The sequence below is a fragment of the Pleurodeles waltl genome, chromosome 7 (assembly GCF_031143425.1).
Source record: "Pleurodeles waltl isolate 20211129_DDA chromosome 7, aPleWal1.hap1.20221129, whole genome shotgun sequence".
In the NCBI taxonomy this organism is placed as follows: Eukaryota; Metazoa; Chordata; class Amphibia; order Caudata; family Salamandridae; genus Pleurodeles; species Pleurodeles waltl.
Genome location: NC_090446.1, coordinates 133,746,394 through 133,772,425, shown reverse-complemented (window position 1 = coordinate 133,772,425; position 26,032 = coordinate 133,746,394). Strand labels below are relative to the sequence as shown.

The 26,032-nt window shown below is 45.7% G+C and overlaps 1 protein-coding gene across 1 annotated transcript in view; it reads right to left on the bottom strand.

The window, feature by feature from the left end:
• Positions 1 to 26,032, bottom strand: part of MYLK2 (myosin light chain kinase 2) — a 130,876-nt gene that overhangs the window by 24,798 nt on the left and 80,046 nt on the right. The window contains exons 8-10 of the mRNA XM_069243366.1: positions 23,994 to 24,135; positions 21,905 to 21,975; positions 19,177 to 19,305 (exon numbers count right to left, since the gene is read on the bottom strand). Of these exons, the coding sequence (XP_069099467.1) occupies positions 19,177 to 19,305; positions 21,905 to 21,975; positions 23,994 to 24,135 (342 nt within the window). The remainder of the gene's footprint in view (positions 1 to 19,176; positions 19,306 to 21,904; positions 21,976 to 23,993; positions 24,136 to 26,032) is intronic.

Genomic DNA, 26,032 nt, shown 5'->3' with positions numbered 1-26,032 from the left:
AGGTCCCACTTGTGGCCTTGTTGCTACATCCTGCTGAACAGGTCTGCAAAGTCTTTGTCCACTCCCGGTAGATACTCCACTAGTAGATGACATTGTGATGACATACCCACTACCAAATGCCCTGAGCAAACACAAACAACTCCAGGGAGTGAATGCCACCCAGCTTCTGTAGGTAGTACATGGCAGTCATGTTGCTTGTGCTAATGAGAACCACCTTGTGCTGAACCCCAGGTAGTTAATGTGAAGACCTGGCTGATGGGGTTACCACATACCCTGAACAGTCAATCTTTTCAATGCGCCTCCCACCCAGTAAGGGAAGCGTCCACTGTGATGGTCATTTTCAGAATTGGGTCATGAAAGAGCCGGCCTTGTAACAGATTATTGTTTTTCTACCACTGCAGACAGTGGAGTAACGAAACTGGAAGAGCCCCCCCTGTGCAGACCATGGATGGGAGGCCCCCTCCCGACTCACTAGGCCAGGTGCTGTTCTGAGGGGGGCCCCCACACCGCAGGGGGGCACAGGGGCCTTCGTTATGCCCCTGACTGCATAGAGCGATGAGTGCAGCCCCAGGCCAACACTAGATGTCCCCAACGACCTACCAGTTGTGACCGCTGTGCAGCTAGGCACTCAGTAACAGGCACATATATAACCTGCCATGGGGAACTAGGGAAATGCAGGAGGCACATGACCGTCCTAACCAATACCAGGCGATCTGGCTGAAAAAGGGAGAGCAACGACTGGAAAGCTTGGACCTGTACTGGGCTGAGAAAGGCTTTCCTGGTGACTCTGTTAAGAAGAAGGGAAGCTTATGTTGACTGTAAACCCCAGATCATGTAGCATGTTGAAGGTCAACTGGGTATGTGCCAAGCACTGTTTTTGGCTTGTGCTCTTGAGCAGCCCGTCACTCAAATAACAGAAAGACATGTATGCCGTTTCTCCCGAGATGAGCAGCTATCACTTCAAGACACCTTGTTAACACCCTGGGGGCAAGGTGATCGGAACAGCAGTACTTTGAATTGGTAATGCTGGCCCCTTACCATGAACCGCAGGTGCCAATGATGTGCAGGGCCGATCGAAATGTGAAAGTAGGCGTCCTTCAGGTCGAGGGCAGTCTTGAAGTCGACTTGCTGCAGTAGAGGGATGACATCCTGGAGTGTCACTATGTGAAAGTGTTCTGACAGGATGTATTTGTTGAGGGGCCTGAGGTCGATCCGTCCTTTTTGGGGGTGAGAAAGTACAAGAAGTATGCAGTGGTGGAGCAGCATGGGTTCTAAGACCCCTTTGTGAATAAGGGTCTCTACTTCCTGTAGGAGGCGCTGGTGTTCCTGTGAAAAGATTTGTCTGTGGGAAGGAATGTTTAGTGAGGTTACAGTGAATTCTTAACAGTATCTGTGCCTGATGATGAAAAGAATCCACTGATCGGGGTGATCTAACGCCAATGGGTGAGAAACCCCTGCAGTCTTCCTGAATAGGTCTAACGTGATGGGCGAAGGAAGCGAGAGCCACTGCTTAGTTGGGTCCGCTGTTTTGGCCACGGACCCTTACCGCTGCTCCTGGAATTAGTAGCCTTGTAACCTCATCTGGAGTAGCCCGTAAAGACGATCGTTGATGCTGCTGCCTCTGGTAGGAGATTGAGGCCTCAGGGGACGTAATGTAGGAGTCCAATCTACAATAGGACCTTCAAGTGGAACTGGGACGTCAAAGTCAATGGGTATTTAAAGTGGTCGAAGCAGAACGGATGACTGGTAATGTGAATCAGGTTGGAGAACCGAGAGGTGACAATAACACAAAGTATCAACCCGGAGCTTGCAGGATCCATGCCTGAACCCGACGGCCAAAAGAAACAATCTAACAATGCAGCCAGTGCCCAGGCACATTACCAGTGGTAGATGGAGTCACAAACACTTGTGACTAAAAGAAAAATAAGTTGCACATGTCCGAGCCCAGCACGTCTAAGCCCAACACTAGGTGCAGGCTACAAACACAAGTTTACCAGATGCTAAATTAGCTGACAGGTCAGCAGAAAAAATCAGTCTTGGAAGGTTGTCTAAATTTAGGATGACCTTCAAAGTTCTGACCTTAAGTGGGAGTGTGTTCCACAGTTCTGGGTTGTGCACTGAGGATGCACAACCCACCTCCATCTTTAGTACTAGGAAATGTGGGTCTCTTATAGGGGCTACCTGTATGTATCTACTTGTTGGCAGTTATTGTAAGGTGATTTGGGAAACAGAAATATATTTCCAGCCTAATCCCATTAACAGGCGGACAGCAGCCTCCTACAACTTTTGCAACTAGACTATGAGTTGTTTTTCCTAAATACGCACTGTTCTCATAATCGATCCTGTGCATTATCACACCTACAGCCAATTTGGTGTTCTGAATAAAGTTCAGATAACAATATTTTTTTCATAGTCTGTAAATAGCAAAGCCTGCACCAATCACTTTTTTAAAGTATGTATTTAAAGAGAGGGAGCTATCCATTCATGAAACTGAGTTCTTGACTTGATTGGTTTTCTAGGGGCAGAGGCATAGTTCCACCAGCGAGATTTGTTTGGGTAGACTCTGTCATATTTGGGTTGAGTTTTAAATAGTTCTTGCACATCCACACATCTACTTCAAGAAGGATGTTACTGAAATATTTTCAAGTAAGATGTTATTTAAACATGTCCCCACCTCTTCAGAGTATGGGGTGATTTTGAAAATGAGCTTATAAGCAGAGTTTGTAAACAGTGATATTATGGCTTCTCAGTACTTTCATAAGAGGTAGAGTATACAGGTAAATGAAAGAAGGTGACCAAGCAGCATCAGGAGCTCAAGGATCCCTTCCTTCTTCTTTAAGATCTTTTGAACTTGACTATCTGAACTATTATTTGAACGCCCAAACCGTATCAGTCCATTTCCCTTGCTGTGAAGAAACTCTTATCACCAAGGACACCGTCAGCCATCAGCAGAGAACCCACTCACTACAAAACCATTAGCAACATCTCCATAGGTTTCCAGTCAGGTATAAGGCCCGCTTTAAGACTCACCCCATTAGTCTTTCGACCATTCAGTTACAGGAATACTCAATTCACCCATATCTAGGCCACAAACTGGCCAAATTGTGTTATTTGTTTTCTGTACAGTGTGGCCCGAAGAATTGATGGGTCGGAAAATGATACTGTTTATAGACTGCAAGCATTTGGTTCTATATCATTAGTGACAACAAGTTGAATGAAACCCCTTTTGTTCTACAAAAGAGAAACAAAAAAACAACTTCCAGACTGCTTTACACTGGCAAATGGATGCCAAGAACTGACATTATATGGTATCCTCAGCAATGCAGAGAAATAAGGCACATTGTCACTTGCAAATACACGCAACTGTCTACTAACTGTTTTTTTTAATTCGGAACACGAGCATTTTATGTTTTCTATTTTGTCAGAGTGGGTGAAAAGAACTGATGTGGTATCGTTCGTGGTATCCTTCACAAATAGGCTAAACAGCAAGCATCTGGAAGCATCCTTCCTTCGAAAGAGGAGGGCTCTGCATTGGCCATTGCCTTAAACACGGTGGTAGCTTCACCAGAAGTAGTCTATGAACTATATCGGAGAAGGAACTGAAGACACAGGTTTCCATTTCTCACAGCTTTAGAATGACCATCTGTCAGGATTTTCCTTGGACAGTGCATTATTGAGACTTAAATAAGTTGTATATTATTACTCCCTTTACAGATGGCCAGTGGTGGACAATCCCTCTCCTGCTCTTGCAGCCCCCACCTAGAGCCTTCACCACCACCGGAGAGGTGACTACAGGTGTGGTGAGTACCACTCTTCTCTATCGATAAGGGCTACCCACATCCTCAAAATTGCCAATGGGGATGAGTTGTGGTGGTATGACGGGAACCCCAGTGCTTATTTTGTAAATTAATACATGCTGGGTCCAAAGGATTTGCTCAGCATCTTGTGGCTGGCACTACTTCATGTCCACAAGCTGAATACAAGGCTTCATAGTCTTGATTTCACTTCATGTCTCTTTAATCCACCAGCAGATACTCTTCCCTTTTCAAATTCTTGCAGTTTCCTGCTTTCTTCTTTAGTCATTGTTTTTCATACTTCTCTTCCTTCTTCTTTCCTACTTCTGTGTTTTCCCTCCCTTGCTCTGTTGAAGAAAAATAAGAGCTGCTCCCCAAAAATGAGTGAAGATGGGCCCCACCTATAACCACCAGTACAAATTAAGCACTGGACGATACACTTCTTCGCATGGACTAAACTTCATGCTGTGTGGGCCCGGTATGAGCTGACTGTACAGGCTAGGGCGTGCAAATTTGGGGATCTTGCTAGTTGGTGAGCTGCTGAAAACATCCCGCTGTGCAGCTAAAAGGGCTGTTGAACCAATACTGGGAGTGGTCCAAGTCGATGTCCAGCCTCACAGTTGTGTCTGTCTGACTGTGTGGCATGGGTCGTAGACCGGTCTCCTTCAAGTGTGTGGGGACAGTTGTTTAGCCAGTGAACACACTCCTCGTGTCCAACCAGGATACCATGCAGGTTTGGATTTAATGGTGTTTCAGTTTTGAACCTTGCACACATTTATTCCAGAAATCTTTTTTACCAGGGATGTTTTGTGCTTAAGTGAAACAGCACATTTTCCCAGTTTTGACTACACGTGTGGTAGAGAATGGTATTACAAAAGTGTTGTGTCCCAGTGTTACAGTTCAGTTTCCATTTACATTTCAAAATGCAATTAAATTTCTTGGATGCTACAACAGTCAACGTTCAGCACTTTTGACTCTGTGGTGCCTGTAACCAGCCCGAAAGAATCACATGCGAGTTGCGTGTCTAATCCCTTTGGCAACCATTCAATGAGCTACTGAACACAACACGCCAGCCCGTTCAAGAATGGAGAATATGGCGCTGGACCAGCAGCCAAGTTATCCATGTCTAGATGTTTTCGCAAGCACCTAATCACATGAGAAAAATGATTAGGTATCAGATGTTGGAAAGACAATGATAACTTGAAACTGACTGCAATGTGGCAAGACCAGTTAAGGGGTGGTGGAGTGGCCACTAGCATATTTCTATCTCTGCCCACTATCAGGTCTAATGTACAGAACTACATAGGAGAGGTGAAGATTGGTCGTATACTGTGAGGTCAAAGGCCTGTTCTGCTTCACGCATGCAGTCACCAACTAGAGTGGACCACCTTCATCTTCAACATGTTACCTGAAGATTATTCATGTTTTACAGTACATTTATAGAATTTGTGTGGTGACACATTTACTAATATCTTAAAACTCCTAGTAGGAATAGGTCGTTTTATTCATGGAAAATTAAGTCTGCAAGATCTGCAAAAGTGTTAAAAACAGGGGTGCTTGGAGTAAGTGGTCCATACCAAGGCATTACATGGTCTGTATGATGACACAGCACTTGTTCAAAAGAATTTCAGCCTTTGAAGAGTGATTGACAGAAAGTTCCTTGGACTGTAAATGTTAAAGCCAGACTCCTGGAATGCTACTTTCAGCAGATAAGTATTTAGAGTGGGGGAGAGCCGTCATTCAATGTTGGGCCTAGAAGTCTAAATGATGGTCAATGATTAAAGTGTGCCCTTGGGTTTTGTGTGTAACAGTGGACTGAAGAAAAAAATAACAAACCATTCAACTGTGAGGGTTCGGGTTCATAAAAAGACAGTCGCTTTTGTTCGGACCCTTCTTCAGAATGTTTGTTAGTTTCAAAGGGATCAGATAGTACCTTAGAAAGAACATCAAATAGAGTTCTGTAGGTATAATAATAATTATTATTATTCATAAAGAACATCCTCCACCACCAAAAATGGAGAGAACACATGTTACTTGTGGTCCTTGTCTTGGTTCATCTTAGAAAGGCTGATCTGTGGTGTACTGCTGGAGCACCGACTGGGTACATCCACTGAAATGAGGGACAGCAGTGATTTTCATGTAGCCAAATTAGAGGAAGTGCCTGTCAAAGTCAATTAAGTACCCATCAGATGTAGCAGTCTTCACAGAGACGCAACGTTGGGCCCAGTAGAGCTTGCCACTTAAATACTTCGGACTGGAGAAACATGCATTGTTCACTGCAAGAGACGGAAAACAAGAGCTACTAGCTCAGAGCTAGGGAGTTCACCTACAACACATACCTCGCAGGTACCTACTGAAAAAAAAATCATTGTGCACCTATTAACCTGGGAAGGTCTTCAACACCTTAGGGAAGTCTACAGCCTTTACCATCTCAGCTCCTTGTTGCACTGAGTTTTTAATGGTTCTTTTTTCATGAAAATGTGTAATATACTTTGTTAGTATGGTTGACATTTTTCATTGGGTAAGATTGAAAATGCACCCGTTGACCATTGAGGCTCTAAATCCTGACCCTGGGTAGAGTCCGCCTACATCTGTGCATGTGGGGTAGAGAGAGGGCTGCAGGTTGTTTACAAGGAGCGAGTGCTCAGGAGTTTCCCCTCAACTGAACCAAGTGCTAAAGCAGTGAATTACATGGGATTGTAAAAAATAATCCCATAACTAGAAATATGCATTTGCGTTGACAGATTCAGCAGTGAATTTGCTGTACTGGGGATTATAGCATTTACCATAACACTACAGCTGGCACTCCGGGGATATTAGGAATAAATGTGTCGGGCTACGGTGCAGACATGTGGAACAGATGCACGACGATCGTTGCAGTGCCTTTTCATTTTGCTGGGGTCACTTTTGATTAGAGGCGCTGGGTTCACATTTGCATACAGCACACACGGCACGTAAACTCCCAGGCCAAGCTTTAATGGTTCCAAGTGAAAACCACTGCACAGGGTACAAGCACATTTTGGTAGAAAAGATGGTGAGAGTTGGCATTAATAGATGCTTCTCTGCTCTGAAACCCTGGAGCGAACCTGGCTGGAATCCAGCTGAGTGTAAGGTCATGGCTAAGCCGCTGAGCCACAGAAATGGAGACGGAAGGGAGAGGCAGCCAAGAGGAGCCATTTTATCAAGATAGGATTTCACGCTAGTGACGGTGATGAGCATGTAACCGAAGGCAGCAGCAAGGTGAGAGCCAGGAGGGAAGGACTGGAAAAACAAGCCCTTGCCAAGAGGGTGCAAGCAAGCAAAGCACAAATATGTGAAGGGAAACAGTCCATGGGGTGGGCTCTGTGAGGGCACAAAAGGACAACAGGTGACCACACGGCTCTGAACGGTGAGAGAGACCCGTGGAGGCACAGGAAGAGATGAGAGTCTCCTGGGGTCCCATGGGGAACCCTGTGAAGACATGTGGAGGCACAAACATTGATGCAACAGGCTCTACCATGCCTATGCGGAGGGCCATGACAGAGCCCTGCGAAGGTACAGGAAGAGATGAGAGTCTCCTGGGGTCTCATGGGGAACCCTGTGAAGACATGTGGAGGCACAAACATTGATGCAACAGGCTCTACCATGCCTATGCGGAGGGCCATGACAGAGCCCTGCGAAGGTACAGGAAGAGATGAGAGTCTCCTGGGCTTCCATGGGGAACCCTGTGAAGACATGTAGAGGCATAAACATTGATGCAACAGGCTCTACCACGCCTATGCGGAGGGCCATGACAGAGCCCTGAAAAGGTACAGGAAGAGATGAGTCTCCTGGGCTTCCATGAGGAACCTTGTGAAGACATGTAGAGGCATAAACATTGATGCAACAGGCTCTACCACGCCTATGCGGAGGGCCCTCACAGAGCCCTGCAAAGGTACAGGAAGAGATGAGAGTCTCCTGGGCTTCCATGGGGAACCCTGTGAAGACATGTAGAGGCATAAACATTGATGCAACAGGCTCTACCACGCCTATGCAGAGGGCCCTCACAGAGCCCTGTGAAGGTACAGGAAGAGATGAGAGTCTCCTGGGCTCCCATGGGGAACCCTGTGAAGACATGTAGAGGCACACACATTGATGCAACAGGCTCTACCACGCCAATGCGGAGGGCCCTCACAGAGCCCTGTGGAGGTACAGGAAGAGATGAGTCTCCTGGGCTCCCATGGGGAACCCGGTGAAGACATGTGGAGGCACAAACATTGATGCAACAGGCTCTACCACGCCTATGTATAGGGCCCTCACAGAGCCCTGCGAAGGTACAGGAAGAGATGAGAGTCTCCTGGGCTCCCATGGGGAACCCTGTGAAGACATGTAGAGGCATAAACATTCATGCAACAGGCCCCACCACGCCTATGGGCCATGACAGAGCCCTGCGGAGGTACAGGAAGAGATGAGAGTCCCCTGGGCTCCCATGGGGAACCCTGTGAAGACATATGTAGGCATAAACATTCATGCAACAGGCTCTACCACGCCTATGGGCCATGACAGAGCCTTGCAAAGGTACAGGAAGAGATGAGACTCTCCTGGGCTCCCATGGGGAACACTGCAAAGACATGTGGAGGCATAAACATTCATGCAACAGGCTCTACCACGCCTATGCCGAAGGCCATGACAGAGCCCTGCGGAGGTACAGGAAGAGATGAGAGTCTCCTGGCTCCCATGGGGAACTCTGTGAAGACATGTGAAGGCATAAACATTCCTGCAATAGCCTCTCCTCGCCTATGCGGAGGGCCATGACAGAGCCCTGCGGAGGTACAGGAAGAGATGAGAGTCTCCTGGCTCCCATGGGGAACCCTGTAAAGACATATGAAGGCATAAACATTCATGCAACAGGCTCTACCACGCCTATGGGCCATGACAGAGCCCTGCGAAGGTACAGGAAGAGATGAGAGTCCCCTGGGCTCTCATGGGGAACCCTGTGAAGACATGTGGAGGCATAAACATTCATGCAACAGGCTCTCCTCGCCTATGCGGAGGGCCATGACAGAGCCCTGCGGAGGTACAGGAAGAGATGAGAGTCTCCTGGGCTCCCATGGGGAACCCTGTGAAGACATGTGGAGGCAGAAACATTCATGCAACAGGCTCTACCACGCCTATGGGCCATGACAGAGCCCTGCGAAGGTACAGGAAGAGATGAGAGTCCCCTGGGCTCCCATGGGGAACCCTGTGAAGACTTGTGGAGGCATAAACATTGATGCAACAGGCTCTACCACGCCTATGCGGAGGGCCCTCACAGAGCCCTGTGAAGGTACAGGAAGAGATAAGAGTCTCCTGGGCTTCCATGGGGAACCCTGTGAAGACATGTATAGGCATAAACATTGATGCAACAGGCTCTACCACGGCTATGCGGAGGGCCATGACAGAGCCCTGCGAAGGAACAGAAAGAGATGAGAGTCTCCTGGCTCCCATGGTGAACCCTGTGAAGACATGTGGAGACATAAACATTGATGCATCAGGCTCTACGACGCCTATGCTGAGGGCCATGACAGAGCCCTGCGGAGGTAAAGGAAGAGATGAGAGTCTCCTGGCTCCCATGGGGAATCCTGTGAAGACATGTGGAGGCTTAAACATTCATGCAACAGGCTCTACGACGCCTATGCCGAGGGCCATGACAGAGCCCTGCGGAGGTACAGGAAGAGATGAGTCTCCTGGGCTCCCATGGGGATCCCTGTGAATACATGTGGAGGCATAAACATTCATGCAACAGGCTCTACCACGCCTATGGGCCATGACAGAGCCCTGCGGAGGCACAGGAAGAGATGAGAGTCTCCTGGGCTCCCATGGGGAACCCTGTGAAGACATGTGGAGGCATAAACATTGATGCATAAGGCTCTACCACGCATATGGGCCATGACAGAGCCCTGCAGAGGTACAGGAAGAGATGAGAGTCTCCTGGGCTCCCATGGGGAACCCTGTGAAGACATGTGGAGGCATAAACATTCATGCAACAGGCTCTATGACGCCTATGCGGAGGGTCCTGACACAGCCCTGCGGAGGTACAGGAAGAGATGAGAGTCTTCTGGGCTCCCATGGGGAACCCTGTGAAGACATGTGGAGGCATAAACATTCATGCAACAGGCTCTACGAGGCCTATGCGGAGGGCCCTCATAGAGCCCTCTGGAGGTACATGAGAGTTGAGGGTGCCTTGAGTTCCCATGGTCAACGTTGTAGAGACCCAGGGAGGCTGAGCAATCTGTTTAGGAAGCTTTGGGGCTCTTCTGGGAGACCCACGCGGAGCCCTAGTCATCAGCTGTGAACTGGAAGGGTGAGAGAGAAGACATGACGGTACAGTGTATAGAGACTAGCCTGAGAGAAATGCAGGTGAGTATTGTTTACCCATATAAAACTGAGGGCCATGAAGTGGAATGGTGTGTATATAACAAGGCTTGGACAGTGCAGGAGACTGCTGGAGCTAGAGTGCTATGTACATACTGGGCATGTAAGTGTGTCGTGTAAAGGCCTAGACTTGAACAGATCAGGGCTGCTGCGTAAAGACTTGGACAATGCAACGGAGTGCCGTGCATACATCATGACTGGAGAGAATATACAAAGTGTGTGTTCGTGTAGGCACACTGAAGGTAAAGATGTTAGTGCTTGTAAGTAAGTACCTAGCACAGCAGGGGTAACACTGGTACCTGTGAGTGTCAGTGTTATTCATTCTATCAACAGTGCTTCCCAAACATTTTAGAACCACAACTTAATTTTTTTAATGATAAACTTTTGCAACCCACCTAGCTTTAATAGGCAAAAGGCAGGCGATTTTTTAATGTATCTGAAGCATCATGTGGTAGTGCACTGTTGTTTACAGACAGCACATGTTCCACTAAAATGGCCACTAAATTTGCACAGACACGGTTTTACAAATAAAATTGTACTGCGCATAAATGATCAAGTTTTAGTGAATATTTATCATTAGTGAATCACCAAGTTAAATGTCTTAATTTGTTTTGATCCTATTTAAGTTTTTATTTTCATCACACTTCAGAATTACAAAACAAATATGCTTCAGTTTTGTTTTCCTGGATGCTGAACGTGTACAGTTCCTTTACAGCTACTTACATTTTGTTGTGTGCTAAAGAAACATGACATCATACAGCCTTACTTTTCACACTTCTTGTATTCCAGAAAGAGTGTCACATTATTCACTTTACTTTTCTTTCTCTGACTGCAGAGGAGCCAGGACTGACAGGAGCTTGTTAACAGCACTTCCTGTGTTAATAAGCAGAAATTTGTCTGAAGACATAGTCTGACATTTTACCTCTGTCTTTGAAACTCTTTAGATGTGGCAAGAGAAATACAGAATTTTAAGGCATCTTTATTTATTGCTTTGAATTTCCCGACCGATCAAAAATTGTCCTACAGTTTGGTAAGCAGTGCTAGCCAGTCTTCAGGCGGCAATGGCTTGTTTGTCCAATGAGTTATGTATCTCGTGGCTTTTACACATTTTTTTGTGTGGAGCTGCACTGTAGAGCTCCGTCAGAGCTCCAGTGATGCCATCAATGGAGAGATGAGGCTGACGTGGAGGGAAGAAGACGGGAGCAGTTATGTGAAGAGAGCAAGGGCAGTAAAGAGATAGGAATCAGGAGTTCAGCAGCACAAGAGGCCAACAGGTAAAAGTTTTTCCAATGTAACATCTATAGTAGACTTTGTACTTACAGTTCCTGTGATAATTAAATGTAGAGAGAGATCCATGACCCCTCTCGGACTATCCTTAAAGTGGCTCCAGGGTCTTGTGACCCAAATCCAGGTTTTGAGGGGTTTTAAAAGTATGACACACATTACTAGAGGATGAGCTGAGATACAAGTAACTACACACTTGGCATTGATTCACCACATACAGAAGAGAAAAGGATACCCCCATTTTGTCAGCGTAACTTGGTTTTAACCACCAAAGTATTTTGAATGAAATCTATATTCTCAAGTGGTTAGATGTGTAGTTTAATACCCCAAACTAGCAATGTTAATGGTTTGAATCAAATGTAAAGTACTAGCATAACTTACATTAGGTTTAACCCACCGACCGTTCAAGCCAAGTAAGAGTCTGTGGCCCAGTTAGCTGCAGTTACCTGGTTACATTTTAATAGACAACAGAATGTTTTATACCAAAGGAAAGGGTGTGGACGATGGTTTATTTGCAGCATGTTCACCTTATGCTTCAGCCATGATGTCTTTGTGCCTCAGGCCAGAAGTAAACAGCACATTTGAGACATGTATTAGATGTCAGGTTAGGCAAAGTAGATGAACTATGCTTCAAGAGATTTATAGAACATAATTTATCACCTCGGTAGCAGATTACACAGTTCATTTTCAAATAGTTTCCAAAACACTGAGGTCGACTTAGCTTTAGCCAAGTTCCTGTCACTGAGACCAGCATCTCCTGTTGCCTCTCACAGTGCCAATATGTATATCAATGTGAGAGTTCACAACTCACTAGCATTATTCATACATACAACTTTAGTATAGTGCCTAGACTATGATGAGCATACACAAGAAGGAGAAAGCCTGCCGCATATACATGAAGAATGGACTAATGCAGGACTGCTGCATTTAGACCAAGAATGGGAAGCATATAACAGTGTTCTGTATATATCCAAGACTGGAACATTGCAGGAGGCTGCTGTGTATAGGTCAAAACGTTGGCGAATGTAAGAGTGTTCAGTATAGACTCAAGAGTGGGACAACGGAGAGAGTGCTGGGTAGGGATCCGGGCTGGGACAGACTAGTACAGGAAAGAATTTTGTGTAGGCCAAGGGTAAAGAGCATTATAGAGCGCGTGGTCGCTTGTGGTTGGGGGAGCGAGGCCTTAACAGGAACACGGGCAGGGACGCTGCTAGTATCACAGATCACTCGGCATAGATACTACACTCGAGGGCACAGAGAAGCTTGCTCGGAATGGAAAGCAGAACAAAATGTTTCCAAAACTGTGCTTGGAATTGATACTGTAAAGTATCCTGAAGCTGTCTCAGCATAGATACCGGGCTGTAGAGCATTCATACTGTTTCTGAGTGGATTCCAGACTATTCCCACCTTTCCCCCCATGCCAGGCATAGACACCAGAACGCACAGAAGCACTCTTGACACAGATTCCGTACTATAAAGCATCCAGAAGCTTACTCAGTGTAGGTATTAGACTCTGCAGGACCCATATAGAAATAATATCAGACTGCAGAACAACCAGAAGCATGCTCAAACACAGATGTCAAACTGAGATTGTCATATGCACCACACTGAGAAGAGTATTTTCCACAGATTCACAGGGGCCTGGTAAAGGTCAGCCATGACACCAAATGTATACATTTCCAAATAAGTAATCAGTCTAGATAGCAGTCTGAGCTCCAGGCAGACACGCGCTAGTGCTCAGCATGCACAGTAGAACGCTGTTGCTAATTACATGGACATTCAGTGCTGGCATTTGGTGGGAATGCATGGGCAATCAACTACCACAGTGGGTGAAAATGGGTTGGGGGCCGAAGCGTGGGATTATTTCAACAGTGGCCGATCCATATCCCAGTGAGGTATGCTCACTGCTGCGACCTTGACAACTAGTTGTAAGCTCACCGTACATTCAGTGCTGAAGTGGGATGGAAGAATTCGAAGCTCTTTCTCCCTCTGCCAGCATGACTGGCTCTAAAGTCATACTTCAAGGATCATGAGTAATTGTTTTTGTCAGAACGTCCAGGCAGAGGGTGTTAATCAGAAGTCAAAGGAAATCTAGCTGAGCCCTGGCACACTTTTGTTCCATAGACGGCTGCACAACAAATAAGCTAAGAAACACCAGGCCCCATCATTTCACATGCTTTTACTTAAAAGAGAGAAGGAGACTGTTGAACCAAAAGGGAAATGAGGTAAAAGCCACACACACATCAAATTGTACAATTCTGAAGACTATCCTGACTAGACCTGAGAAGCAATCCTGCAAGCAGATAGAAGAACAGGTTAAAAGTAATTCTCTGACAAAATGCATAGACATCAATGATTCATATTCCAGATAAAAAGTAAGGAGTTGTGATGTATTTTCCAAGCTTGCACAGGGTCAATATTTATCAATTGTACAAATATTATCTTGGTTGTTAGAGTACATTTCTGCCTGCTGTGGTTCAGTTTACATTGAAGTAAAGAGTTCTTCATCTCCGTAGAATGAACAGTCACATGGTCCCGCCAGAAACAATTTAAACAGAGCACAGGAACTGCCTAGAGAATACATCCCACACTTTTCTTTCATCTCTATGCAGATGACAACCAACTATATCTAGGAGTCTCTTCTCCCATAGATCTTAGGTACCTGTTGAAAACTCTCACAGACCTACAATCATGGATGTTGCTCCACCACCTCAAGCTCAATCCCCAGAAGACAGAGATGCTCCTATTCTCTCCACCCCATTGCAACCCATTCACAAAGCCTTGGATAGCCTCCTCAGACCTCCCGGGCTCTACTCTACTAGCTGCTGACAAGGCCAGATCTCCAGGCTTTACACAGGACTCCAAGCTGAACCTATACACACATATCAATGCTATAGCAAAGAGCGCCCAATTCTAAATCAAACTTCTCAAACGGATCAATCACTAATCCTCACTGATGACTTCATAACAATAGTTCAATCAATGGTCCACTCCAAACTGGATAACAGCCACCACTTACTTACAGGCATTTCTAGAATTCACCCTATCCCACTGAAGACAGCCCACATCTCGGCTGCTTGTCTGGTATCTGGCACTAATCGCTTTGACCACATCAACCCTATCCTGACCTCACTCAAATGGCTCCCCATTGAAGCAAGGAGTACCTTCAAACTGGCTTGCATCATCTACAAAACCCTTCATGAAGGCTCACCAAACTATCTCAAATAAACTAACCATTTCAGGTGGCTCTCATTTGCTCAGAATCACCAACTTATTGTGTCTGGCAACCCCTCCCTTCAAGAAAATGTAATCTCTAAAGCAACCCTTCTCAGGTGCTGCCCCCAAAATCTGGAATACCATCCCACCTTCCAACAGGAAAATCCCTCGCATAGCTCCTTCAAAAAGGAACTGAAAACCCTATTCCTATAAAAAAATATCTCCCAACCTATCTCTTTTAGAAACTGCAAACTGCAAAGCCATGGCTAATTTACTTCAATTAACCAGACTCTAAACTCTCATTGTTGGATAAACTCAATTGTAATTCTGCTGAAGCATTGTGTCAGTTCAGCTTCTGTAAAGCGCTCTGATACTCCTCGTGGTCTGGTTCACGTTATATAAGACTGCAAATAAATAAATACTTAGCTCCTCGCAAACCACATTCCACCTCTCCCAAAACACAGAAGAATGTGTGGGGTCCACGCCGAAGTAACTAGTGGGGAATGTAGTTACCTTGCAGTGATTTATGGGAATGTAGACCATGAATCAGTTCCTGAGGAATAATATTTGTGAGGGCAACTCAGAAGCATTTTATAGCAAACCTAGAGAATAGTTTAAATACTGAGAGACCGTGAACGCTAGCAAACTGTAGTAACGGGTAGTTGGAATGGAACAATGTCATGGTATAGAGCATGAGACAGGGGAATGTTACTATGTCACTGGGATAGAAAGTGAGATGCACCTTGGGTGGTTGGGAGAGCAGAAGAGAGAGAGTGAAGGATCTGTGCTCTACCTAGTCACCAACGCAAAAAGAACAGATGATGGACGGAATGCTGAACAATGCAGACATTCACCCCCAGTCACAAAGATCTGAGTTTAAACCATCGTTTTTTTGCTCACCACACCACCCAAGTTTGGACCCAGCCATATGCAAATCAGTCTTGACCCTGTTCCCCATGGGAACAGTCCAGCCCACACTGCCAAGCCAGGTCCTCCTTGGACCGAAAACAAGCATCCTAGGACCGATTTAAGGATATCACCCTCCATCAGCCAGGCTAGCTTGAATCCAGTGGCGCAATGAGCACGGGACCCACTACTGGCCATACCCTTCCCACTCGGGGTGACAAACGCAAAAAGAACAGATGATAGACGGAATGCTGAACAATGCAGACATTCACCCCAAGTCACAAAGATTTTTGCTCACCACACCACCCCAGTTTGGACTCAGCCATATGCAAATCAGTCTTGACCCTGTTCCCCCTGGGAACAGTCCAGCTCGAACTGCCAAGCCAGGTCCTTCTTCAAATCAAATCAAATCATTAACATTTATAAAGCGCGCTACTCACCCGTGCGGGTCTCAAGGCGCTAGGGGGGAAAGGGGGGGTTATCGCTGCTCGAGCAGCCAAGTCTTTAGGAGTCTCCGGAAAGCGGAGTGGTCCTGGGTGGTCCTGAGGCTGGTGGGGAGGGAGTTCCAGGTCTTGGCCGCCAGGAAGGAGAAAGATCTCCCACCCTCCGTGGAGCGGCGGGTGCGAGGGACGGCAGCAAGTGCGAGGCCAGCGGAGCGGAGGGGGCGGGTGGGGACGTAGAAGCTGAGGCGTCTGTTGAGGTATTCCGGTCCCTTGTTGTGGAGGGCTTTGTGTGCGTGGGTGAGAAGACGGAAGGTGATCCTTTTGCTGACTGGGAGCCAATGCAGGTGTCTCAGGTGGGCGGAGATGTGGCTGTTGCGGGGTACGTCGAGGATGAGGCGGGCCGAGGCGTTTTGGATGCGTTGCAGGCGGTTTTGGAGTGGAAACAAGCATCCTAGGATCAATTTCAGGGTATCACCCTTCATCAGCCAGGCTAGCTTCAATCCAGTGGTGCAGTGAGCACGGGACCCACGTCTGGGCATACCCTTCCCACTTGAGGCGACAAACGCAAAAAGAACAGATGATGAACAATGCAGACATTCAGCCCCATTCAGCCCCAGTCACAAAGATCTGGGTTTAATCCATTGTTTTTCTGCTCACCACACCACCCTAGTTTGGACCCAGCCACATGCAAATGTGGAATAGCATGGTGAGCAAAAAAACTGATGGATTAAACCCAGATCTGTGCCTGGAGGTGAATGTTTGATTTGGTCTACATTCCGTCCATCAACTGTTCTTTTTGCATTTGTTGCCCCAAGTGGGAAGGGTATGCCCAGACGTGGGTCCCATGCTCACTATGCCACCAGATTCAAGCTAGCCTGGCTGAAGAGGGGTGATACCCCAAAACCCGTCCCAGGATGCTTGTTTCTGGTCCAGGGAGGACCTGGCCTGGCAGTTCGGGCTGGACTGTTCCCATTGGGAACAGGGTCAAGGCTGATTTGCATATGGCTGGGCCCAAACTGGAATGGCATGGTGAACAAATAAAATGATAGATAAAACCCAGATCTGTGACTGGGGGTGAATGTTTGATTCGGACTACATTCCGTCAATCAACTGTTCTTTTTGAATTTGTCTACCTAGTCACAAAGCATGTACTTACCTGCTTCTTTTTGTGTGGAGTACTTACCTACTTCTTCTTGTGTTGCGTTTTCACTACACAAACCTCCATCATTACGGAGGTCACTTCATTCATACAGAAATTATTTCTGAAGTTCACCTGGTGTATAATGAATGTTGAGAGTTAGTCGGCAAATCAGAACTGTGTGAGGTCCACTGATTATTAGATTATGTGGGACACATAGTTACTCAATTCATTTGAAAAAATATTTGTGAGGGCCACTTAATTTAAAGGAAACCAAGAGAATTACTGGGAGACCTTCAGCCATGGACAGCATAGAGAATTACTGAGAGACCTGGAACCATAGCGAACCTATAAAATTCCTAGAGACACTTAAACAAAGCAAATCTACAGAAATACGGAGAGACCTTGGACCATTGGGAACCAGCCGAATTACTGAGAGAATTTCAACCGTAGCGAACCTGCAGAATTACTGAGAGACCTTGAACCATAGCAAATCTACAGAATGACTAAGGAACGCTGAACCAAAGTGAGCCTACAGAATTACTAAAAGAGATTGAACTGTAGCGAGATTACAGTTTACTTCATTCATGAGGAATTGATTTGTGGGATCTAGCGGGTAAAGTGAATGTTGAGAGCTATTCAATCCATCCGAATTGTGTGGTCCAACCAAAAGCAAATTTTGTGGACCGCAGTTACTCAGTTCCTCAGAAAAAAATATTAGTGAAGAGGATGACACAGAACTGATTTACAGGGATTGAAGATTATTACAGATTAAAGGAATGTGTGTGAGGTCCACCCATAAGCAATTTCGGAGGAAAGTACAATTTCGCCTTGTTGTCAATTTGTTTCAGGACAGATTTTGGAAAAACAACTGTTTGAACTGGAAGGCCAATGACTGATTGCCACTGACTCTGCTCCTCAATGTTCCACTCTTTCCCTTTTCTGGCTCCACTACTTTTCTGCCAGCACCCATCTTGCTCCTTGGCAATGGTCGAAATGCACAAAGAAAAACATGTGAACTGTGATCCTGTATATATAGGTGACAGCAGTGTGTGGGTGAGATCATAGTCGTGGCTAAACCAACAAAATATTCTGTAAATATTATGTTAGCATTTCATCTACAGGTAACTGCGTACAAAATATAATGCATACACCTCAAATGAAAAATAAATGCAACTTAAATTCATCTGGGGGAAATGCATTTTTCTGGTTGGACAGTTCAGTTGGTTAATGCGATCACTTCAGATATCTGTGGGTGTACCTGGGCGATCACTGATTTGAATCCTGGTCAGTGCCCTGCAGAAATAGTGACATCTATTTATAATGCTAAGAGGTCCAAGCCTGCGACAGAAAGCACAGTAAACTCAGTCATTAGTTTAAAAAGTATTACACGCAGTATAAGATAGATTGCACAAAGGTTGTTGCAAAATGTGCAAAACGATTTTGTTGATATGTTTACAGTGCTTTCAAAAGTTGTGTGTTAGTAATGCGTTGAATGTAGCTAGTGCATTCAGCTAGTAGCTATGTAGCTAGTGCCTTTAAAAGGACACATTCCAGATTCTGTCAAGTGATTAAAACCTACACTAGCCTCCAGATTTGCAAATTAGCTACCTGCATACATTTACATTTCTTTCAGGTAGCATTCATCCTAGAGCAAAGGCTTGTTTCTTCTCTAGCTGCTTCCCCATTCTCTCATTTCACAGTAAATGAGACCCATCTTCTCACTTTCCAACCTGCAGCAACTCAACCCTCCAGCAACGGTCGTGTTCTTAAATACTAAGTATGGGAACTATTTTGATCAAATTGATAAATCTTCGAAGCGTTGTTTCCCAGTTGCCCTGCCCACGCCTAAGAAAGGTGCAATGACAAGTAGTGCGGAAGCCTTGGGGGCATCAAACATGTGCAGGTTGTGCCGCTTTCACTAAGCTTTGCCACATCAGTTATGAGCAAACCAAAGCGGAATGGGATAAAGAGGACACGTGTCGTGAGAGATAGTCTGAATGCTTGCATGAGCTGTACTTACATCATGTAGGTTATCACCCCTAGACTCCACATGTCAGTGGGAAATGACACACAATCAAAATTCACAACTTCTGGTGCGAGGAATTCTGGAGTTCCAAAGGAAATTCGCAGCTTCTCCCGAGGTTTGTACCTATAGATGAAAGGTAAAGAGACACTGTCAGCAACAGCAAGGACTACCTACATCAGTCACACTGCAAGGGAGACACTCTGGGAAAAATAGGCTTAAATAGAATAGGGAAAAACAAGGCAGAAGACCGTGAAGAACAGAGTGAAGAGTAGGCGACAGAATTAAAGACCATCTGTAGCAAATATGAGCAATAAACACATTTTGTTCTTCGCTTTCCCTCCTTTCTTTTTGTGGTGTATTAAGAATTGTTTACTTATTGTTCAACAAAGGTTTAATCAAAAACACTGAAGAAAGACAACACTGCCAGACAGTCGCCTGTCTTATTAATTTGACTCTGGGAGACTTATTGCATATGGAAAGCTGATTATTAAACAGCATGCTTCAAAATGTTTGTAACATATTTGCCAACTATCGCAATGTGAACATTTAATCGTGGGAGAGAAGTAAGCTATTGGGATGCTTGTAAGAGCTATATAAGGAATGAGTGCAGAAGAACCTGCCAGTGATTCTACACAGCTGCAATCGCTCCCTCCCTTCACATCCTTAGAGTTAAAGATTGAAGCTTTGCTAGGCACTGAGCATTTAGGACATTCTAGAAATACTACAACTACCCACGACTATCTCATCTTACTTCACATAGAGTAAAAGTTGAGTTGTTTACATTACATATACTTCAGAAGAGCAAAACACCCCTTCCTTGATACCTACAGAAAGACAATGCTATATTGTGTAAGATGACACTAAAAACATGTTGTGTATGTGAGCAGGAGTCACTGCAGATCAACACAAAATATAGCCCCACCTCAAAAATATCTAACCTACCAGAACCCCTAACCCTCCTCATGCCACCCCACTTCATAAATAAGATTCTAGATATCTTTCAACATTACTTCACCTCCTTCCATGCTTAGTTTCTTCCTTCCCTAAAAAACATTGAAGTCAAATATAAGGGGTAAGATGTACACAATATTTTTGTGGTCGCAAACCCTGCTGTTGACAAAATTACAGGGACTGTGGCTGCACAAGGGTGTTATCACATTTATGAAACTCGTTTTGCAAGCCAGAAAAACCTTCCCAACTTAAGAAAGGGATTCTGTGACTTATTCTGAATAGCAATTGGGAGGGTGGTTGACAGAGGTGTCCCCTCAAAAGTGTGGTTCACAAGTTTATATATCTGTGTTTGGTGATTGCAAATCATTTACCCTTTACTGACACCTGAGTTGAGGTGTTATCTAAATGGCAAAGAGACTCTGCGGACAACTTCCCCTATAGCAATCATGTCGGACAGCTGTGGAGGAGCAAGTAGTGGTCCGGTCGACCACTATCTGCTCCCTCTATGAATTTAAAACAGGAAACAGTTTTTAATTCACTTTAATGATAATGGACTGCTTTAAAAAATATTTCGAGTTTAGGAATGCAAACACAGTGACAGGGGTCTGCTGTACCTTGAAGGCCACCATCCAGCCTTATCACGAAATGTGACCTGTCTAATTAGTATATATTAGGCAGGCCATTTTGCAAACCTCTGCAAAAGCACAATTAACGATGTGGCCACTTTGTACATATGTTGCATCGCAAATTGCATCCATGTTCACAAACCAGTTGGCGTATGACTTGAACATCCTGGTTTCCAAACAGAGATTAGTATTTTGGGCCTTTGGGCCTGGACGCCCCTCCAGAATGTCACTAAGACATTTCCTTCTTCCTTGCACTTCTCACTGGAGTTATACCAAACCTCCCTCTGTTAGTTGGCAAGGTAATTTGCAGTGAGCACACTGGCACGTAGATGTGCTTCCTTCCCACGGCATCATGGTCCTGTTGGAGCAGGTGAAACAACCAGTGTTTTCCACGTCTGGACTGAAGCAGCAGAGCCATTGGGTGTAAAGGATACAACCTGACTCGCCCATCTACCCATACCCTCAGATCTGTGAAGACTCAGGAGAGCTACGGGAGGCATGGAAGTTGGCGGACCACCGTCTGTGGATCCAAGCTTATTTGCAGCCGGTTGAAGCTGAGTGGATGGCAACAGGAGAGAGGAGATGACCACCATACAGCGTCCCAGGGCTTTGACAATACTACAGGAAAAATGTTTTTTTCTGCATTGCTGCAAAGGCAATGCAGCGAGTACCCAGCAATATAGTTCTATGTTGAAGAAAATGGCTAAACTAGGTGGAGATGGGGCTGTAGTTCCGCGTCACTGTAAAAATGCATGTTGGTGTTGTCACCACTCCGGAGTGGTGTGTATAGATGACAAAGCAGATGGTGCCATCTTTGTGGTGGAGGTCGGGGTAAGGTGAAGACAGTCTGAGGGAAGAAAGTGGACATGACACACCTTGAGAAGGATGGGCAGGCAATGAATAGGGTAAGTAGAGCAACAGAAAGGAAATGGCTCAAACACATACTTTCCAATTACTAAACCAGATAGACTTTCAGGTCAGGCACATATGGTGCAGGACGATAAACCAACAGAGCGGTAAACAAAGCCTGAGGGAAGAATGAAAGCACAGATGAACAGCAGAGCATGAAAGTTACAAAACAGAAAGAGTGCATGAAAGACAAGAAACAAAATAGGCATAAGTGGAAACAGACAGAAGTGCGATACCTGCGTGCGAGCCCGAAATCAATGATCTTCACCATGTGTCCGGTCTGACTGACGCACACAATGTTCTCAGGCTGCAGAAGAAGAACAAGTTATAGGATAGATCTGAGACAGTGGCAGCTCCATGTGCTCCCCAAAGCTCCATCCTCAGTTTCCATGGAGCCCGGGCTTTGTACGAATCAGGCCTCGGCCTGCTATACCATCCAGCACTTCGCCTCGCATCCCTACCTCTCCCTGCTCAACCTCCTCTCTGCATGTTTCCCCTCAGCAGTCTCCTCACTCTTCCTTTCCTATACACATACTCTTCCATCTACTCACCTGGCCTCCCTTCTCACCACCTCTAGGGCCCTGTCCACTTCTCTGATCTTGCTTACCACTACTTATCCTCCCCATCGCTCCCTCTGCTTTCACTGCTTGCTATCCCTTATTTACTTCCTCGTTCTACTCTCTGATCACTCCAAGCTTACTTCCACAGTCTATGCATTCACCACTCCATTTTGCTACACCTCCTTTTCACTTATTGCTATCTGCTTGGCCCCTACTCTTGGATTCCTCAGCCCTATCCTCATATCCTTCCCTAATGTCTTCTTCCTCTCCACACCACACTGTAGGTCACAAGAGGGCCCACTAATGAAGCCTCGTGCACCGACCTAAAGAGTCGCGAGTTGAGGGAATGGGTGCTATTTGGATGATATCACAGGTGATGTAGCTAGTCCTAAAGGTGATGTGGACTTGGAGGGGTGGGAGCCACAGGCGATTCTTCAGTGTGAGATGAGGTGTTAAACTATTACAGCCATTCTGGGTGTTTAGGGTGTCTTGGATGGGTGCCTGAGAGGTTATTATGGGAGTTGCTTTACACAGCGTTCCCTCCACCTATGTGAGGGAGGACTAAGGCTGGCACTGTCATCCTGAAGTCGGTTCTGGGTAGGTATGATTTCAGGAGTGAGAGTTAACGCCATGCTGTCTTGATTTTGTGGTGATGTGCTCTTAGAAGAAAAGGTTGTGGTCAGGCTGAATCCAAGTGATTTTGAACTGGGCTGTTAGCATGGGGCAAAGCCACCAAGATCATGTTGGATTACCAAGTTTTAAATTGTGGCCGGCTGGTGCTGTTAGTTGGCAAAAGGAAATCTGTCTTTGTCAACATGAACTTTAGTTAGGTGCTTTACATCCAATTCTGAATTAGATTGGAGCAGCTTTTGGATCATTTATGCATCATACTCCAAGGGTATTTTGAGGTAGAGTTGCAAGCCACCACCCTATTACTAGAGCTTGATAATGTTGCTACATATGGATTAGAAGGGTTCAAAGTAGAGGTTGAAGTTAACAAGGGGAGGAGGACAGACCACTGTAGTACTTTTAAGGACATGGGTACTTTCTGGGATCTAGTGTTTCTCATCTGAATGAGATGACAGGAGTAGCTGAGATAAGAGGCGCCTATAGAAAATCTTCAAATCTCTAGGGTGTAGAGCAATGCTTGGCTTAGTGCAGTGGTTCCCAACCTTTTGATTTCTGTGGACCTCCACTTTATCAATAGTGGAACGGCCTCCCTATGAATCGTTATTGGAATCCGGGGACCCCCCCACTGAGTAATTAATGAAAGCTGGGGATCACATCTGTTAATATTATTTAATTTTCTCAGCAGTCATGGACCTCCTGAGGAGGCTTTGCAGATCCCCAGGGGTCCCCAGACCACAGGTTGGGAACCACTGGCTTAGTGCTATAGGCTACAGAGAGACAGAGCTGGATCAGGAAGCGTGGGCAGTTGTGTTGTTGATTAGGAGGTGGGAAGTTTCTTGAAGGGTATCAGCCTTCATTCTACAATGTGGTGTGAAGCCAGATTGGTAGTTTGCTAGAAGGGTGTTCAGGCAGATCTGATATGGCTTTCTCAAAGACTTTTGAGATGAAAAGTAAATAGAAAATGTGTTGAAAGTTGGAAAGATTATCAGCAGGAAACACACTCATACATGCCCTCTCTATGACACAGTTGCACACTTCTGAATCTGATCTATAGTGAACACACTAACAAACAACTCCCTTCTCTACCACTCTGACACCTGAGCACATTACTGAGGTGAAGGATTGTTGTACATACCTTGAGGTCCAGGTGCAGCACATACATCCGGTGCATGTAGGAGATACCTTCGCAGATTTGCCTCACAAACACCATAGCGTCCATCTCAGTCAGCGTGTAATTCTCGTCAATAATTCTCTCAAAGAGCTCTCCACCCTCCACACTGAAGAAAGAAAAATGACTATGACTGAAAGAGAGAGTGCTGCTCAAAGCAGGTGAGGCAGGTATTAAAATGCCACCCTCACGTCAGACACTACCTTTTTGCAGCATGGTAAACTGTACTGACCAGTCACGGCTCGCAGTGTAAGAGGGGGATCGGGGTGCGCGTGGGGGGGGGGGAAGGGAATATTAATAAAATAAAAAATACATTAAAAAAACTTACCTCGGCCTCTGCCGCCTGGAGAACCGCTTAGCTCCTCACATCTTCCTGCAAGCACAGGCTCCCAGCCTGCCCTGCAGCCAATCCTGACGCGCTCAAAGCAGCGTCAGGATTGGCTGGAGCGCCCAGCCAGGGTGCTCCCAGGCAGAGTGGGAGCCTGTGGAGGCTCTCTCCAGCCCAGCAACTATGTTGCTGGGCTGGAGAGAGCCCTGTGCGTATGTGTGTTTGGCCGGCTATCTCGGGCCGACCAGACACACATGCGCTCTGAAGGAAGTGCGCAGAGCACTCACCTCTGCTCGTCACAGCCTGTGGCCCGCCCCTTTCACAAGGAAGGGATAATAAACACAGTTTATTATCCCTTCCTTATAAAAAGGATTCGCAGCGGTTGCTGCTGGTGGGGGGGGGAAGACGCGCTCCCCCGCCCACATGGAGGAGCCGCCCCTGGTACTGACATCAACCGTTAACAAGATCAAGCACTTTAAACACTGCTGACAGCATCCTTTCCTAGTATAGCACTGAAACTGAAAGCACTGACTGCTACCTTTCACAGGCATGGTAAACAAAGATGGCTTTGTCTTTGACAGTATAATGATGCTGTCACCTCATGTTCTATATAAAGAGATGTACACATTGCACCCCTCCCTCACTCTTGCAGAGTGCCATACTGTTAAATCTAATGACAGCCTCTTTCATATTACAGAGTCGAATACACTAATACTGACTCATGGTCCTTTGACCCAAGTACAATAGAGGATGTATCCATCTTCTCTGGATGTCAATATAAGCACTTCAAGTTGACGGCAGGAAATGACATTCACAAGATGCATAGGGAGAACTCTGTTTACATCATAACTTCAAGCAAGCAAATGGCAGTGGCTGACAATACCCGACTACACAGTCAAGACTGCAACTCAGAGGCTAATATTAGTGGCATCCAGTATGCACTAAATAACAGAATATTCTTTAAAAATGTTTCCGGAAGCCATGCTGCTATGCAGCCAGAAGCCATGCTGCATTCCATCAGAGCGAAGGTCACAGGTGTTCACTGCTACCTCTAAGAAGTCCCATCTGTCTCAGTTTAGGTGTATCTACCATAGCCGTTTAGGCCTCCTGTGACCAACCTAAAAAGACCTTTAAGGAGTAATGCAGAGAGGGGCTTTGGCTTTGCCCACATGTTGATGGACTGAAATACATGGTTTGATTGGACAGAAGTTGCGTGCTTCCACGGAAAAACTGCCTTACCCTCTAACAGCTGTAATCATTTGTTTATCAAGTTGCCTGAACTCTTTATTAAGTCTAGCTATTGTGTTAAAACAGAGGTAGAACATTAGGCAGGTACATGCCACTACAGTTATATATGTCTCCAAGATAATAATATAGTTATGGTGTATGTTCCAATCTGGCAGCAGCACAGATGGGAGGAAAGTAGTCAGATGGAATTTGTAGCTTTGTTGCAGTCCCAGGTACCTCCCACCTTCCCTTTCCGGCATCAACTTCAGAGATATCTTTAACAGAGCTTTTCTTCTCTGAACCATAAAAACTCCTTAATACAAATCAAAAAGTAACCTTACTTGAAACCTAAAGATCCCTTACTATCTTTTGATGCTACCCTAAACTCTGCCACTACCTCTTATTGCTATCCATACCTGAACCCTAAAAACCTCTTACTATCTTTCACATC